Source organism: Salvelinus fontinalis, chromosome 30 (genome assembly GCF_029448725.1).
Source record: "Salvelinus fontinalis isolate EN_2023a chromosome 30, ASM2944872v1, whole genome shotgun sequence".
NCBI classification, from domain to species: Eukaryota; Metazoa; Chordata; class Actinopteri; order Salmoniformes; family Salmonidae; genus Salvelinus; species Salvelinus fontinalis.
The window spans coordinates 28826491-28839319 of record NC_074694.1 but is presented as its reverse complement, the minus strand read 5'-3'; the positions used below and the strand labels follow the sequence as shown (position 1 = coordinate 28839319).

Below are 12829 nucleotides of genomic sequence, written 5' to 3'. Positions count from 1 at the left end.
TGTCAATAATCAACTGACTGGCTTTCTTGATGTCTATCGTATTCTCTATTCTCGAAGAATGTAATGTCCATTTCTCTACCATAAGCCACCTCTAACAACATTTTAGAGAATTTTGCAGTACGTCCAACCGGCCTCACAACCGCAGACCACGTGTAACCATGCAAGCCCAGGACCTCCACATCTGGTTTCTTCACCTGCGGGATCGTGAGACCAGCCACCCAGGGAGCTGATGAAACTGAGGAGTATTTCTGTCTGTAATAAAGACCTTTTGTGGGGAAAACTCATTCTGATTGGCTGGGACTGGCTCACAAGTGGGTGGGCCTATGTCCTCCCAGGCCCAACCATGTCTGCACCCCTGCCCAGTCATGTCAAATCCATAGATTAAGGCCTCATTTATTTATTTAAATTGACTGATTTTGTTAAATGAACTGTAATTGAGTCAAATCGTTTAAATTGTTGCATGTTGATTTTATATTTTTCCCATGTTCCTGACTTTCCCTGGCCCTTCTTTCCTCTGGCCTGTCTTCTGTTGGTTCACCTGCTCAAACCTTTTCTTCCTCCATCACTCTATCTTGATAGACAAAAAATAAATTAAAGACAGCATCCAAGTAATTAAAGAAGACAACTGTACTTGTATATTTGAAATATAGTTGTAATCAGTTCAAATTAGAATTTCACCACTGTTGCAACCAAAATACTGTATCCCTGACAAGGTCAACACAAAGGAACACAAACGCCTCGCAGACAGACAGCAAACGGGCGGATTATTTGGGGGCGAAAATAAGCAAGAAATGTGTAGTGTGAAATCTTGCGCCACTCTCAGGGTTTAGTCAATACTGCAGCACAAAAAAAGTGCATTACAATCAATGCCTCTAAATAATATGGGAAGGGCGGGGGGCATCTAAACGTTTCAGTTAGAATACCAAATCCATGAAATTAAAACATTTGTAGCATATTTATGGCAGACATTTTTGAAATACGACGTCATTACAAAGACAGCCCTTAACAGCACACAGTGTCCATACTTGATCAACCCATGACATTCATTAAAACTGGTATTTTATTTGACGAAGGAATTATTGTCTAACGGTAATGATGCTGTATGAAACTAACTCCACAGTTGTCTAATTGAAGGACAAAAATCTCCCTCACCCCCACCAGAGAGAGCTTGCTGCTGGCGAGACATTCGATTCATAGCTGCAAAATGGCCGACCGTCAACCAACTGACTTTCCAGCGCTTTAAAAACGAATTCTTCTGCACATTAGCTAGGTTTACATTATCATAGTACTTACTTAGAAATCAAGAGCACCAACAAGCATATTTCTTTGTTAGCCACATAACGTTACCTCATTATTCGTTTAGGGGCTGCTGATTTTCAAGTAGCCTCGAATGACAAAAAAAAAACGAGGATTTCGCACTGAAGCACTTCAGTCACAGATGAAAGAGGAAATAATCTTAGCTTTAGTTAGCTAGCTCTATTTCATATGTGATTCCTGAGGTGAGTATATCTTCGTCACTATTTGTAAAGTTGTTGGTTAACTGCATGCATATTTTGCAATAATATGCATATTCCATAGATAAGAGGCTATTGCTAACAGTCTTGCAACGCAGCAATTTTCTGTCGACATCGGTGCTAAAATATGGCTAGCTAGCATGCTACAGAATTGATGTCGTCGCGCGAGTGAGCATCTGGAGAAGTTCTCTTGACACTTCAGTCACGAGCAGACCAATGTAGCAATATAAATCCGGAGCCTGGGTAGTAATCCTGCAGCAAATAATGCTGGCATACTTGTATTTAAAATCACAAAACAAAGATGGTGTTAGCTAGTTTAGCAACTAGTTACAGGGTGTGTAGTTGGTCGACACAGCAGATAGCTAATTTAGCTACTTCTCTTTTACCTTGCTAGGTCGGTGCAAGACCTCGCGTACACTAAAATATGAAGATGTTGGTCCATTTACCGTTAGTCAGTGAACTACCTGTATTGCGTGGATAGATAACGTTAGCTCCTCGGGTTTTGTGATCTGAGCCTGGTGTCCGTGTCATGTGTCCATTTTTAGCCCGCCATAGTTTCATAACGATGGCTAACATCCATCGACATGCAGCGTTTTGGTTGTGAGCCACGGTTGCTGAATGGCCACCATCAGCAGGGTTTAGCATTAGCTAGTTATATTGTAATAATTGTTGTACCTTCATACTTGCAAAGGTAGCTAGCTAGCTAGTTGCTTATTCCCATGCACGAAAGGTTACGTGCGTGCATGAAGGATAGCTGTTGCAGCTAACGTAACTAGCTACATAAGTCTGACAGTAGTTACCCCGAGCTCCCGAAATCATGACAACTGTGGCTCATACTGAGCCCCCATAGCCTCTAACGTTAACTATGTCACTGATAAATAAGGGCCAGATAGCTGCACATTCGCATCATGATCAGTTTCGTTGTCTTTACAGGTCATTTTCAGATCATTGTGTCCACGGCAATGTGTCACCTTGACTCTTATCAACAATGAGTGTGCTGGCAGTTCATGTATTTTTGTGATGTAACGTTACATGCCCCGTTTTTTATTTGAATGCTTACTTACTTAAGATAAATACCAACCCGTTTAGTATATCTGGCCTTTCAGAAACAGTAACTGCATTTTAATAGGTGTGTCAAGGCAGCCATACTTCAGATCCCTTACAGTGCTGTCATGGTATAGGCTAGCTAGCGTTAAGTCATAGTTTGAAAACAAGGCATTAGAAAGTGTGTCCCTGCTTTGTCAACAGGACTAGGCCTTTAGCATTCGAAGCTTAGAACAAGACCTGAACACTCCATCCTTTTACTGGCTAACTCACAAGGCTTGGAGGGGAGGATAAGCCTGAAATTTCCTGCAGGTGTATTATGTGGATAATTACCCTATGAACAGTACAGCACCTGCCAAGCAATCTTCTGAACCTGTAAATCATTGTGGCTCAAGCCAGTATACAGATTGTTCTAAGGACAGTTGCACTGGTTTGCGGTTTATAATGTGTTTCTTCTATTTCCTCTCTCCCCCAGAAAGGAGTATCAGGAAAGGGAACAGTAGTTCATGGAAGACAAGAAAAGGAAGAAAGACGACAAAAGGAAAAGGGAAGCATCTCAGAAGGTAAAGATGTATTTCCACGTCAACATACAACTTTGCCCAGAATGATGCTCAGTTTAACTTGTTGCAGTCTTATTGTTTTTCTTAGAACTTTTGTTTTGACACAATAGTATTCTGATGAACCAGATTATAGGCTACATGATATCACCAAGTTGTGATGACCTGGCCAGCTGGGGCATATTCAGTATTGTAAAGTTGTATACAATACACACAACACGTCTCAATAAATTAAATGTAATGAATAATAGATTGTTCATTAGTGTTGTTATGCCTGGCACTTTGTCCAGGCCACAGTACTCCAACCAGCCAGTGCCACTGCCACACATTTGACTCTTTCATTGGCCTACTTTGCCGTTCATACAGTTCTGTTTGTCTTTCACTTGAATGTCTTTAACAAATTAATTAATATCTCCATATTTGGCTTTCAGGTTGCAGAGCAAAAAAACAAAGGTGAGTGGTGTCTTTGTGTCCTCTGCTAGATTCACCTGTCGCACGTGTTTCTCTGTCTAATTATGGCGGTCTTGTCGTTCTCATCGCTATCATTTCTTTTTGCGACAACCAACGAGGAACTTAGTACTGTTCCAGTATGCAGATTTTTCATCACTGATAATTTGTACTAATCACAATTTCGCAAGTGCTTGCATCTTTGGCCAATAGACTTGCCCAAAACTGTCTGAGTTTCTGTTCGGAGGGGTGGAGACTTTGCTAGAGACTTCGCTAGTCTCATTAGTACATTTTCTAATATTTCTCCCACCAGAACTTAATCAAGCATCTTATGCAATTACGCAAGATTTTTGTTCTGGGTGCCTGAGCTTTGTTTGTTTATGCGGTTGGCTTTGTTACTCCAGTGACACACTATCCAGCAGATAAAGAGCACAGTTTCTTTCCCTCTTCCATCCTTCTCATAAGTAACTGAATATTGGAATATATTAAATCAAATCGTATTTGTCACATGCTCCATACACAACGGGTGTAGACCTTACAGTGAAATGCTTACAACCTTAACCAACAATGCAGTTTTTAAAAAAATATATGAAAAAAGAAGAAATAAAAGTAACAAATAATTAAAGAGCAGCAGTAAAATAACAATAGTGTGGCTATATACAGGGGATACCGGTACAACACATTGGCTCTGTACCAGTACCCCCTGTATATATTAGGGAGTGCATTTGTAAAATATTGACATGCATTTGAAAATACTCGTACAAATATTGCAATACTCCATGCATTTTATCTCCGGTCTGATTTGCTCTAGGGTTATTTGAAATCCTTGTGCGATCCCAGGATATTCGGTAATACTGGCACTGAACACAAGGGGTGCTATTTTTCAAACCCAAAAGGTTAGCAATGCTAAAAAGTATATGTAAAATCCCATAGGGAATGCTAGTTAAATGCTCATGAACATATTGCAAACATTTTATACAGTCTCTGACAAACAATTTGCAGGACAGACATCCCAGCTCTTAAAGTTATACAAGTAATGCAAAATTGCTACTCAGTTTGCTGTACACACAAAGCAAATATTAGACAGTAAGTCTCTAGATCCAGGAGGGGATTCTCGGCTGTTACCAAGACTCTTAATTTTGCAAGAAGCTAGCTAACTAGCCACTAAATTAGCAAACCAAATGTACAACTGCAGAGCATTTAGCACATTTAAGACAGTTAACTTAAGATATCTAGCGGCAAAGTTGTAATTAGATTTCCTGACGAGTGCTGCACAACAGTCAACGGTCTCTCGTCATTATGTGCTTGAAAACATACACCATATGACTGGGGGCTACCGGTAAGCTTCGAAATGAAAAATGTGAAGGGTGAAATGAACGCAATCTGCTTTATCTCCTAACTTAGGGCAGAAGTTGACTGCAGTTATTTACTTAAAAAGTAGCTACAGATATTCCGATTGATAAAGAATCTTAAATAGTTTCAACGGTCATCCTGTAGATATTTCCAAATACCCCTGTTCATGGCCCAAGCCAATTTCAAATAACCCAAGCCAATTATTTGAAAATACTTAAAAATACTTCAAATGAAAGTAGTATATTTGGCTACATTATTTGAAATGCACATGTATTTGAACCAGGTCTGGTCTATTGTTTAGATGCATGTGGCAATTTGACTCTTATTTCAAACGATGATGGCTAGATAAAATGTTTTATTATCCACTAGGAAATGTTCTTTTAATTTCATATCACCATTTTTATGCTGAATGTCCTCTATACTCCTTACTGACTTCTCTCTCTCTTCTACTTCACCATGCAGTGCCAGAATTGACCAAGCCCTTGTCCACCCAGTCTCCTGCTGCCCCCAGCTCTGCTTCCCCCAGCCCTGGACCCACCCCCTCTGCATCCTCCTCCCCTGCCACCGCGGCTGCAGGCGGCGCCCCCCCTCAGGGCGGGAACAATGCGAAGCGGCCGGCGGTGGCCAGCGGACAGCCCCCCACAGCAGGCACCCAGGCCCCCCAGCGCTACATGCCCCGCGAAGTGCCCCCGCGATTCCGCTGCCAGCAAGACCACAAAGTGCTACTGAAGAGGGGCCAGCCGCCGCTGTCCTCCATGCTACTGGGTGGAGGGGGCGGAGGGGGAGACGGCCCCAACGCAACCATGGCTGCTGCCTCAGGTGGGTGTCTGGCAAGAGTCGACATGGGGCATCATGCGAAGTTGGGCTCTGTTTGAATACTTTAGAAGTGCATCCCACTTTACTCGCTTTGTCTTGGTAGAGCGTTTTGGGAAAAACTATTTGTTCTCTCTTTGTCCAAGTCCATAAAAATTGGGCAGAAGTCAACAATGTGTGTGTCTCTCATGTGTCTTTATGTTGTTTCCCGTCCAGATTCCAGTCCAGGCTATGTGGGTCCAGCTGCACCCTCACTGCCCCTCACCTCATCATCCTCTTCATCATCAATTGCTGCTTCTTCTACTTCTTCAAATTATGCAAATTCCATGTGGGGGACGGGCTCTGGCAGCCTGCCCTCCTCTCAGGGCAGGGAGAAGGTCATCGTGGACGGCTCGGACCTCGAGGAGTGGCCTAGCATCGCCCCTGGTGACGGGAGTGGAGGAGGTGGAGCTTCAGGGCCAGGAAGCGGTAGTGAGTCGTCGGGGGAGGGAGGTGGTGGAATGCCGAACAGCTGTGCCTCATGGAAAGGTGGTGATCCTGGCAGTCCTTCACCCACTTCCTCGTTCTCAATGTCCAATGAATGTATGCTGTCCGGCAGTGTGGTGTGGGGGTCTGCTGCCTCACAGGGTCCTGTAGAAGGGAATGCAGCCCCAGGGACGTCATTGCCACCCATTCCCAAATCCTCCCCTCTGCCAGTGGGCCCCGATGGCTCCCTTGGTGGCAGTGGGGGGATCCCTGGTGCCAACTTCAACCCAAATGCCAACCCTTCCGCCTGGCCTGCCCTAGTGCAGCAGGATGGAGCTGGGGCAGCTTCCTCTGAAGGGCCCCCCCCCTCTTCCTTCCTCCAGAGCCAGGTTGGGTCTCTGTCTGCCAACAACCCTCCCCCGGCCCTGGGGAACCAACCTCTAGCTTTGAATCAATCTGCTCATCAGCACCAACTTCACCAAATGCAACCCAGAGACAGAGAGCACCAGTCGGACGGGGGCTGGGGTGGAGCGGCACTGGAGACCGGAGCAGGACCAAAAAACGTGGGGACAGGGGAGGGAGCCAATATAGACTGTGGGGGAGGAGGCAACGGGGGAGACAATCTCTCTGCTTCCCAAACCTCTTCCTCCTGGGGAGGCCAGCCTTTCCCCGCTGCTAACTCCAAAACGGGTGCCTCAAGGACTGATGGTTGGGAAGGGGGAGCTGCTGAGGGTGGTGGAGGCTCGCGGTGGGGGTACAGCGCTCAGGGGGGTAATGGAGGGAAAGCCTGGGGCGCTGGAAGTGGGGGTAACACTCAGACCGCCGGGGTATCTCAGGGAGGGTGGGGAGGAGGAGAGCGAGGGTCTTCAGTTGGAGACTGGGGAGGTAATTCAGGTGGGATGGGTGGAAGTGGTGGAGTTGGCAATTCAGGAGGGGAGGCTGGTGGTGGTGTCGGCGGCCGCAGCAGTAGCAGCAGCAGCAGCGGGGGCAGTATCGGCAACCCCCCTGCCGCCGCCTCTTCTCCCAAATCATCCACCACTACGACAAGAGCTTTGGACAATCAGAAGGGAGTTGGAGTGGGGGACGGAGGGGCAGAGGGGGACACAGGGGAGTGGGGGGGGGGCCGGGGTGGAAGAGGTCATTCTTCATCCAGCGGTGGAGGAAACTCCAGAGGTGGCGGCAATCACAATCAACACCATGGGTATGGCCACCACCGGTATTCCCACCCCCCACCACCCAACCCTGAAGTGGCCTTACAGGCAATGCTCAGCCGCAATGACCTGGACCCGCGCGTCCTCTCCAACACGGGCTGGGGCCAGACCCAGATCAGACAGAACGTGGCCTGGGACCTAGAACCAGGAAAAGGAGGTTCTGGGTTGTCTGCTTCATCCAAAAACTCTCCACCTCCCATTGGTCCGTCTTCTCAGTACTCCACTGGCTCTGCTACAACTACTGATTCTCCTTCCCTTCTCCCTGGCTCAGCTCCCAACCTGAACTCCAACCCTTCCCTGGGGACCTCTGGTGGCTCTGGGGAGGGCTGGGAGAGTGGTGGTAACAGCAGCAGCGGTTGCAGCAACTCCCTACCCAACCGAGGACCACCTCACCCGGGATCCAACATGAGGAATCCTTCTGGTATCACACAATCTGCGTCAATGACCACTGGAGCAGGTATGGGAGGAGGAGGAGGCCTTGGACCAGGCCAGGGGAAGCCTACAGGAGGCTGGGGTGGGGTAGGACCAGGGGAGAGCCAAGGAAAAGGATGGGGGAACGAAGGATCAGAGTGGGGTGGAGGGAGGGAACGTAGTAGTAGAGGAGGAGGTGGTGGTGGTGGTGGTGGAGGAGGAGGGTGGGGAGATAATGGACAACAGGGTAACCAAGGTGGAGGAGGTGGTGGCTGGGGAGGCAGCCAGGAGGATAAGGGGACAGGAGGAGGATGGAAGGAGATGGGGAGGGATGGAGGAGGGTGTGGTGGACAGAGGGAGAGGGGTGGGGGGGACTGGGGAGAGCGAGAGGCCAAATCAAGCAGTGGAGGAGGAGGAGGATGGGGAGAGGAAAGGAAAGGTGGGGGAGACTCAGAAGTCGGTACGTGGGGTAGCTGGGACGAGGGAGCCCCGAGGAGAGCCTGGGGGGCAGGAGGTACATGTGGAGGAGGGGCAGGTGTGGACATGGGAGGCAACAAACCCCACCAGGGGCGTTGGGGTGGAGGGGGGGGTGGGAAAATGCACCCGTCACAGATGCCAAACAGCCAGACAGCCTCTCTGAAAGGCCCCATGGCACAAAAGCAGCAGCACCAATCACAGCCCCAGCAGCAGCCGCTACCGCAGCAAGCGCTGGACCCAGGGGACATGCAAGGAGGAGGGGGCTGGGGGAGACCATCGGGCCCCCAGGCCCAAAACCAAAGCAGCTCAGGCTGGACGGCCGGACCAATCCCCAGCGGTCCTAATGGAGGGGAGGGGCCGCAGTCCAGCGGGTGGGAGGAACCTTCACCACAATTCATTAGCAGGAAGATGGACATTGACGATGGGACGTCGGCTTGGGGAGACCCCAGCCAGTTTAATAACAAGGCTGTCAACCTGTGGGAGAAGAACGGCGTTCCCGCTGGTCAGCAGCTGCCAATGCACGGCCAGGGACCAGGACCACCGCCCCAACAGCAGCAGCCTGGGCCTCCAGCTCTACAGCAGCAACCTGGGCCTGGGAGGCAGCCCACTGGGATGGGAGGCAGGGACATCAACCCTGGCCATGGACCTGGACCTGGGAAAGCTCCAGGAATGGGTAAGAGACTAACTGTTAGGCTGATGTGTTATACTTTGATGCTGGACTGTTCACGTAGATTTTTTAAATATAAGATTAAGCCTATTACCTAATCGACATGCGGAGTGGAAGGAAGGGATTGTTGGTAAAGACATAATGCATAAATAAGCCTTTTAGAAATCAGTCTTTCCCATAAACGTGTAGAGCACCGTACATAAATCACACCACTGTATCACTGATGGATACATCCCTGCCCGTGTGTGTAGCTCCATCGTCTGGCTGGGATGGTGGCTCTCCCTCAGACCCCCCGGTGGACAACGGCACCGCAGCCTGGGGGAAGCCCACTGAGACCCCCACCGGCTGGGGAGACCCTGGGGAGGAACCTGGGAAGAACACCTCTGGCTGGGGAAACCCCTCACCCAACCCCATCAAATCTGGTAAGGAAACTAACTACTGTAAAGCCTCAAAAAGACATGACGATGTCTGATTAGGTTCAGTGCATTCGGAAAGTATTCAGACCACTTTACTTTTCCCACATTTTGTTACATTACAGCCTTATTCTAAAATGGAGTATGTTGTTTTTTCCCTTCATCAATCTACACACAATACCCCATAATGTCAAAAAAATGTTTTTTATAATTTTTTGCAAATTACAAATAAACTGATTTACACATTTTCATAGTATTCAGACCCTTTACTCTACTTTGTTGAAGCACCTTTGGCAGCGACTGCAACCTCAACTTCTTGGGTATGACACTACAAGCTTGGCACACCTGTATTTGGGAAGTTTCTCCCATTGCTGCACAGCTATTTAGCAGGTTTTCATCAAGGATCTTTCTGATTTCTCTCTGCTCTGTTAATATTTCCCTCGAACCTGACTAGTTTCCCAGTCCCTGCTGCTGAAAAACATCCCCACAGCATGATGCTGCCACCACCACGCTTCACTGTAGGGATGGTGCCAGGTTTACTCCAGACGTGACGCTTGGCTTTCAGGCCAAAGAGTTCAATATTGGTTTCATCAGACCAGATAATCTTTTTTCTCATGGTCTGCGTCCTTTAGGTGCCCTTTGGCAAACTACAAGCGGACTGTCATGAAGTTAGTGCCATTCTGCCCAAAGAGCAGTGACCGAGTTCTAAAGAGCAGCGACCATTTTTGTCCATGGCCGTCATAATATTCTATTCACTCTAATCATGCTAAATTCTCAGAGTAAATCGTCAGTAACTTTTTAACCATTAATGGTAGAGACATAGGGTTTGTTTACAAAATGTCTCCCAAAAAAATCCAGACACAATCACAGATTTGCAGTGTCATCATAACACACAGCATATTATTGGTGTAATAATGCTACTCATTGTTATTTCCATAGCAGGTTCAAAGTCTATGCAAGAAGGAGGCTGGGGTGAGGGAGACCAGGGCTCGGTGGCGGCCTCGCGTCACTCCAGCTGGGAGGAAGAGGAGGAGGGAGGAGCAGGGGTGTGGAACAGTGTTGGGTCCCAGGGCAGCAGCTCCTCCTACAACAGTGGGGGCTGGGGCCAAGGTCACGGGGGCAAGAAGCCCAACAACAAGGTAGGACAGCATCCACAATGGGTTAGGTTAGGTTTTCTATGGTGGTTGCCTCATTCAGATACTTGAGAGGAGTTGGATTTTTGATGAGGCCTTTTGGTGGGAGAATGGCCTTTGTTTGTGCCAGAAAAAAACTTACTGCCAGAAATGTTATATCTGTATGTTTGTCTCTCAGGCTCCCCTGAAGAGTGGAGGAGGAGACTCCTGGATGAACCCCATGAACAAACAGTTCTCCAACATGGGGCTCCTGGTAAGTTTCAGAGATAAGGCTAAGTTTAGAGCCCACAGACATCCACTGTGTTTGAGATACTGTATGTAGTGAGAAATGTGTTGTTGTATCTAGGATGACATGCCAATAGGTATGGTGGGGTTGATTTTATGATGGTCGTAGTGATGAGGATATGAGTGCTGAGTGATGAGTGCTGTGTTTGCAGGGTGATGATCCTAGTGGGCGGCCTCTGGACTTGGCCCCTGGTCCTCCTCAGGATAAGAAGATGGAAGGAGAGAAGCGAGGGATGGGTCTGAATGACTACAATGGAGAGATGCGTAAAGGAGGGCAGAGAGCCATGGGAGGAGGAGGGATGGTCTACCGTTCACCTGGTTCCAAAGAGATGGGGCCTGGCGACCCTGGGCCTTACTATGACAAGGTTGGTACCTCAGAACATCGCAACGCTCTGTGGATGTGTCTCAAATGGCACCCTATTCCCTTTATAGTACACTACTTTTGATCAGAGCCCTATACGTATTGGTCAAAAGTAGTGCACTAAAGGGTACATGGTTCCATTTCGGACGCAACCTCTGTGACTTTGACTGTTCTCCAAGTACCACTTGTCTCGTTAACACTTTATTATATGTCTCTTTCTTTCTTACTTCCCCCCCCCCTCCTTTTGGTATCCTTCTTCTTGTCCCCTCCTTTTTTGGTGTCCCTCTTCCTGTGCCCTCCTTCTTTTTGTGTCCCTCTTCCGGTCCCTTCCCTGTCTCGCCTACTTCTTCCCCCATATTGGGAAACTACTTTGATTGGTTGTCACTGCAATCAGCAGACCTTGCCTTTCACCAATCAGGATGGGTGCCTTGGGGAGGAGTACTCTCCACCCTCTGTCTACAAGCCCTCCCCCCTCTACAACCACACTATCCCCCCTAGACAAGTAAGGCTGTGTCCCTCTGTCTCCATTAGACCATCAGCTCATTGCTTCACCACTAACCTGGTCCCAGATCTGTTTCTGCTTTAGCCAACTCTGACTTGTTGTTATTCCATAAGATCTGGGACCAGGCTACTTCACCACATCTCCCTGTACATAGACATTTCTCTTACTGTCCATCCCTCATAAATTGTGTTTATCAAAAATCAATACATACATATCATTTAATAGAAAATAAAAAAATGTATGCAGCAATTGCAGATTTTCCCTTTAAACATCAAGTAAAAAGTCCCCCAAAATCAGTTCCTCTGTGTCAGTGTTGTTTCGTCCTCTTCTGTGTCTCTCATTTCATACCCTATCTCCCCCATCGTTATGTCTGTCAGAGTCAGCCATGTTTCTAACCCACTCCCTCCCTCTGTTTCCTTGTCAGGGTGGTCATAACATGTTTGGCAGCAGCGGTGGTGGGATGCCCCCGTCCAGACACCAGCCCGGTGTGCCACCCATAAACCCGTCCGCAGGGATACGAGCACAAGTGCCTCATCAGTTCCTGTCACCTCAGGTACCCTTTTGTTTATTATTTATATATTTTTTTTACATTTTATCAGACTCTAGAGGTAATCGGTTGTTTTAACGTTCACCTTTACAAGGCTTTTATCAAGGGACTCCTTTATGTAAATCAGTCTCCTATATGCCCAAACCTCTGCTCAGAACAATAGATTTTTGGTCCGTTGGCTTCTTAGTAAGTTCTTTCTGTGAAACGTTGTTTCCAGAGATGTGATTTATTTCACCAGCCTGCTCTTGTTCATAGGCTAATGGGAGTATTTAGGTGACCACACTCAATGGATAAAAAAAAACCTCACCAAATCGATGAGTTAGTGCACTCACTGATATGCTGTTTTGAAATGGAATGTGCTAGACAGAAGATGCTTTATATTCCACGTTCCCATGGTAACACGGTGGTACGTGTTCCAGGTGCCAGGTTCTGTGCTGAAGCAGATGCCGCCTCCCAACGTGGGTGGAGTCGGAGGTGTGGGGGGTGTAGGAGGGGGCGTGTTCCCCCCTCAGCTGTCCCCCCAGCACATCGCCATGCTGAGCAGCATCTACCCCCCGCACATCCAGTTCCAGCTGGTGAGTAGCTATACTCCTATACAACACTAGAATGATCACAGTAGTGGTCAGAGA

General features: G+C 47.8%; 1 protein-coding gene across 8 annotated transcripts in view; it reads left to right on the top strand.

The window, feature by feature from the left end:
- The first annotated feature begins 1026 nt into the window (after positions 1 to 1026).
- The window catches only part of LOC129828967 (trinucleotide repeat-containing gene 6B protein-like), a 35573-nt gene continuing 23770 nt past the window's right edge, over positions 1027 to 12829 (top strand). Inside the window, exons 1-12 of one of the 8 annotated variants that reach the window (XM_055890316.1) lie at positions 1027 to 1499; positions 3034 to 3121; positions 3547 to 3568; positions 5378 to 5734; positions 5945 to 8965; positions 9211 to 9381; positions 10312 to 10511; positions 10684 to 10758; positions 10943 to 11155; positions 11549 to 11653; positions 12078 to 12206; positions 12620 to 12775. In XM_055890316.1, coding sequence (XP_055746291.1) covers positions 3065 to 3121; positions 3547 to 3568; positions 5378 to 5734; positions 5945 to 8965; positions 9211 to 9381; positions 10312 to 10511; positions 10684 to 10758; positions 10943 to 11155; positions 11549 to 11653; positions 12078 to 12206; positions 12620 to 12775 — 4506 coding nt within the window. In that variant the 5' untranslated portion in view covers positions 1027 to 1499; positions 3034 to 3064. Of the gene's footprint in view, positions 1500 to 3033; positions 3122 to 3546; positions 3569 to 5377; positions 5735 to 5944; positions 8966 to 9210; positions 9382 to 10311; positions 10512 to 10683; positions 10759 to 10942; positions 11156 to 11545; positions 11654 to 12077; positions 12207 to 12619; positions 12776 to 12829 lie in introns of all 8 variants that reach the window. The other 7 variants (XM_055890314.1, XM_055890315.1, XM_055890319.1 and 4 more) reach the window with 7 other exon arrangements.